General features: G+C 45.7%; 1 protein-coding gene across 1 annotated transcript in view; it reads right to left on the bottom strand.

Moving 5' to 3' along the window:
• The window catches only part of ip6k2b (inositol hexakisphosphate kinase 2b), a 5504-nt gene continuing 904 nt past the window's right edge, over nt 1-4600 (bottom strand). The window contains exons 2-5 of the mRNA XM_014009065.1: nt 2652-2883; nt 2027-2190; nt 1717-1892; nt 1-1612 (exon numbers count right to left, since the gene is read on the bottom strand). Of these exons, the coding sequence (XP_013864519.1) occupies nt 1028-1612; nt 1717-1892; nt 2027-2190; nt 2652-2883 (1157 nt within the window). The 3' untranslated portion in view covers nt 1-1027. The remainder of the gene's footprint in view (nt 1613-1716; nt 1893-2026; nt 2191-2651; nt 2884-4600) is intronic.

The following is a 4600-nucleotide window of genomic DNA, read 5'->3' as shown; positions in this document are numbered from 1 at the left end:
TATCATTTTACCACAATGAATGCCTTTATTTTCCAAGACACGTATGGAAAACAACAAAAAGGTAAACCAAAAACTGCATCAGAAGGACAAAACATGAAAGTGGTAATATGGAATGTGCTCCTTTCCATTTTTTAAACAACTCTTCTTCAATAAATAGTCTTTAAAGTCTTTGTAATTAGTGTTCTTGTCGTATATCCTCTTAAAGTCAGATTTTCAGGAATGATGAAGATCAGGTGAAAAAAAAACTATAAGAAAAAATCCCCAAAAGGAACCCTCTTTCCAAAATATCAYGTTTATAGGCAAAAAGAGCAAGAGGGGGGAAAAAAACGATGAAAAAGTCGAATCCCTTCTTCTAGACCTAAATAATATTCCACCAAAAAGTATAAATCCAAGTGCCTGGTGGACACAGAAACAAGGGTCACTATAAAACACAAAATGTTCTTATCAGACGCCTAATTTGTCTATTGCTACAAGGCTGCTGACCCAGCCAGCCAAGGTCAGCCTGTTCAGGTAACTAGTCAAACTTCCCCACTAATTGCTCTGTGCTGTTGGGGACAGAAAATCTGAAGTTCATTAAAAAAAGTCTTATCACAGGTAAAGCACCACAATGGCCTCCTAACAAGTACAGTTTAACTTTTTTTTCTGCCTTGCTTTCTCTCTCAGAGAGAACTTAATAAAGATGCTCGTCTGTACCAGAGGAGGAGAGTCCTACAAYGTGTTTGGTTAAAGACGTTTGTCTCATGCAACACTGCTCCTTCCATGTAAAACAAACAAAAAAGTCTCAGTCTCAAAAAGAGAAAAGTGCAAGGGAGGGCACAAGCAGCCCTTTCCTTTGGCAGGTAAGCGAGAAAGCAGGATCAACCACGCAGACTCCCCCCCACCCCTCACCCAACCAGGAGGTGTCTGGGTTTTCCACCAAGCAGACCCCCCATGTCGGCATAAAGCACCAGGGGGATTATGGCAGGGTGTTAACTCACTGAGCAATGCCCATGCGTAAAACGTAGACCGTACTGTCTCCAGCAAAGTCTCAGTCAGTGCCGTGGTCCTCCAGCTCCGAGATTATAGTGATCAGGTTCTGGAGGCCGAAGATGAAGCCGCTGTCCTGGCCTTCGTGCACCACGCTGTCTTCTCCGAAGTGTCGGCAGGTGGTGTGAGCAAAGTCAATCATGCGCACGTCCACCGCGGCGCCGCTGGCCTCGCCGGCGCCATGCGAGCTGCGACCGCCGCTGCTTTTGCCGCTCCCTCCGGCCACGCCGGCACCCGCTGAGGAGTGAGGGAAACTGAAGGCCCCCTCGTCCTCCTCCTCTTCGTCGGACGGCTCATCCTCATCCCCTTCTTCTCCGCCTTTATGTCTGGGCCTGGCGGGCGCCCTGGGAGGGTCTCCGTCGTAGATGATGAGCAGAGAGCTGGAGTAGAAGCGGTAGGACTCGCAGGCCTCCAGGGCGGCCTGCATCTCTCGGAGCCTGCGTAGCACCGGAGACAGCAGCTCGTGACGCAGGCCACGCCCATCGTGAAAGAACTGGTAAAGAGCCTCCTTGAAGCCTGCGAGGGTTAGCTTACGCCCGTGGTACTTATTCATAAACATCAGCTGGCCGGAGTCTGGCTGGTACACCTGAAGGAAATATAAAAGGAGCGTGAGCACAAAAGCACAAACAGAGCTGCGTCTGATCCAAAAAGTGAAACGTGTGCATAAAACGGCTGAGATCGTTGAATTACCTGCATGCCACAAAGTCGCACTCCGATAGACGCCGATGTGCTTTGCTGACACTTGCGAATCTGGTTGGCTTTCTTCTCTTCTGTCGCATCATCGCCATGTTGGCGAGTTCCCATCTTTAAGTCTAACACACACGGCACTCTGTAGCACCACGTCAGGTTTTCCAACAGGATAAACTCTGTGAGACGCTGGAGTCAAGGATCACATCACAAAAGACAGCAGTACAGACACATTTACAACATTTTACCCACAAGCTGAAACACTTATCAACAGAGCATATCACTACAGAGGTGATCTTCRCTGAAAGGATACTGTATTGGTTACGATGCTTTGCGTTCTCCTTCATCCTCTGYAAGTGCTGCTGATGACATTTCAGACTCCAGGGATTGTGTTTGATCTGTGGCACCACGTTGCCCTTCTCCAAGCTGAAGTAGAGAACCTCTGCCTGCTGCTGCTGCACCTCATCACGGTTATAGCTGCACAGGTGACAGCATGACAAAAACAAAAGAAAACATCAGCTTTGTAATCACAGAACCTCAACTAAACCAGTCTTTTGTTTATTATGAGAGCATAAAAAAGGTGTTGAAGCTAGGGATGTCCTGATCAGATACTCAGTATCGGTGGCAGATTTGGCCATTCTTTAAAAATCGGGTAGAATTGGATTTAGTCATGTGATCGGGCCGATCCAGTGTGGGAACACTTTTCCAATGGAAAACAAGGATGCTGAAACTGCATCTTGCAAAATCTGCAAATTGGATGTTTCTCGTGGTGGGAACAGCAGGGCTCGYTTTAATACTACCAACCTTATCACTTGGAAAGAAATACAAACAAAGCTATCGGATCGGTATCGGAAAGACTAATCATTAAAAAAATCGGATTGTATCGGGARCCAAAGAATCTGGATCGGGACATCYCTAGTTAAAGCAAGCATCCTCACCTCACAAGCTTGTCTTCYTTCCGGCTGTTCCGTGCTCTGTCTTTGCTGTAGTTGTCATTCTCCAGCAGCAASGAGGACTGCTTCTTGTTGCTCCACTTCAGCATCTTGCTTTTGGGCTCGCAGTCTGCTGAGGGGTCTTTGTTTTCCAGGTCCACCAAATCGCTGTGAAGAGGGTAGGCGATGAGGCACAGGTTCCCTTCCTCGTCTTCTTCAAAACTGACAGACACGACTCCTAAGAGAGGAGGATAAAGAGGGGTTCGTCAAATGTTACGTAATAATTACTGAYACTGCAGGAAAAATGAACACATTTAAACAAACATCATGCCTGTATGTTGGTGTTAAACAAACTGAACACAGAATCACACCAAAATCTAAGAACCTTTATAGAAAAATTCTTGAATAATGGTGGGTAAACAAGACCAACAATATAACACCAAACCCTGGAATGTGTTTAACTGAGTTAGACATTTATTATAGATCAACATTTTAAACAATCAAAMATTTAGATAACACACACACAAACACTTGAAACACAAAGGTTTTGCATAGACCCAAAACACACATATAAAACTTCAGTAACAAACCCATCACTTAGCCTCTCTATGTAGTTCATATTTGGGTTCTTATATAACTAAACAACAAATAGCTTATAAGTATTTTCTCATAGGCAAACTATACAACCAAAATCAACACTRTCTGAGAAATTCTGAAACCATTTTGATAAAAAGGAAACATGTTGCTTCGGCAATGTTTCTTTGTGTCACAGCCACCCAGGTCTATCTCCTCCACCCCCAATGAAACTCCAAACTCCCTACAAGGATTTGTGCACTGCAGGTCCTTATGCAGAGTGGGGGAGGTGTTGCACTGAGAATAAATATGGCAGCTGCAGTGGCATTCATTTAAACCAGGAAGAGGAAGTAGGTGTGTGGTCAATAAAAAAGAAAAGAAAAGAAGATCCAGACAGCTGTTCTGACATTTACAGAGAAGCTTTAAAAAGGAGGTCTGGCTACGGGGGAAAATAAAAACATGGCTTTATCTTGATTTATATAAGGACTGAGTATTTCTCCTGCGATCAGAGGCCGAGCTGATGTCATGTGCTCCTGACACCAATATCCTCTTCCTGCTGGAAGCCCCACCTCTGAAAACTGTCCTGCAGGCCTGTCCACTCACARCTGCACCGTCATCGTGACACAGAGTGTGGGAACTTGTGCGTCACTCTTACCTAAGTCAGTGGGAAGGCTTACAAAAACTGTGATGAGCTGTAGCAACAAAGGTTTGTTTTACAGCCTAATTACACTAACTGATTTAACTGGAATGACTTTGAGTTGAAGAATGGTGATACCATTTGGCTCAAAGGATCCAACTTTCACATCTGAACTTTGGAACTTAATTCTTCCCGAATAAAGCAACAGAAATACTTCTACARTTTAAAGTTTAAAAGCATAGATTTRTTGTTGCTTAAATAAGACTTGAACGTGTCTATGGTGAACACTCCTGAGCACCCCAGAAGTCTACCACCCAAATCCCACGCCTCATTCAGGGTCTTTTTWTAGTCTCATCCTGCATAACCCAGGGCTCAGATACCAACTCATGCGCCTGATGCCGCCTAGAGAGACTGGCATGCACTTGGTTTGTCTGTGGGCCAGAATGTCAGCCGGTGGGCCTGGACTGGACCAGGAAACACGACACTCCGTTTAAAGCCCCCCTCCCTCCACTGTGCGTAGTCGTGTGAAGGAGCTGGAATCAGACCTGGAAATCTTCTCATATGACTTGTGAGCTACTCTCCGCTCCAGGTGAYGCGCCGCCCAGGTTATTTTTGATCCGTGTGGCGCTTCTCTCTCATTYTGAAACCGTAGTAGCTGCTTTTAAAAGCCACCCGAGACGCTTCGGAGAGCTCCGGGCTACGCATCCTCCCGGCTGAGAGTCAACTCCAGTTCATGGTATTTGAA

Source organism: Austrofundulus limnaeus, unplaced genomic scaffold (assembly GCF_001266775.1).
Source record: "Austrofundulus limnaeus strain Quisiro unplaced genomic scaffold, Austrofundulus_limnaeus-1.0 Scaffold55, whole genome shotgun sequence".
In the NCBI taxonomy this organism is placed as follows: domain Eukaryota; kingdom Metazoa; phylum Chordata; class Actinopteri; order Cyprinodontiformes; family Rivulidae; genus Austrofundulus; species Austrofundulus limnaeus.
The sequence above is the reverse complement of the archived record's forward strand: the minus strand, read 5'-3'. Positions and strand labels throughout refer to the sequence as shown.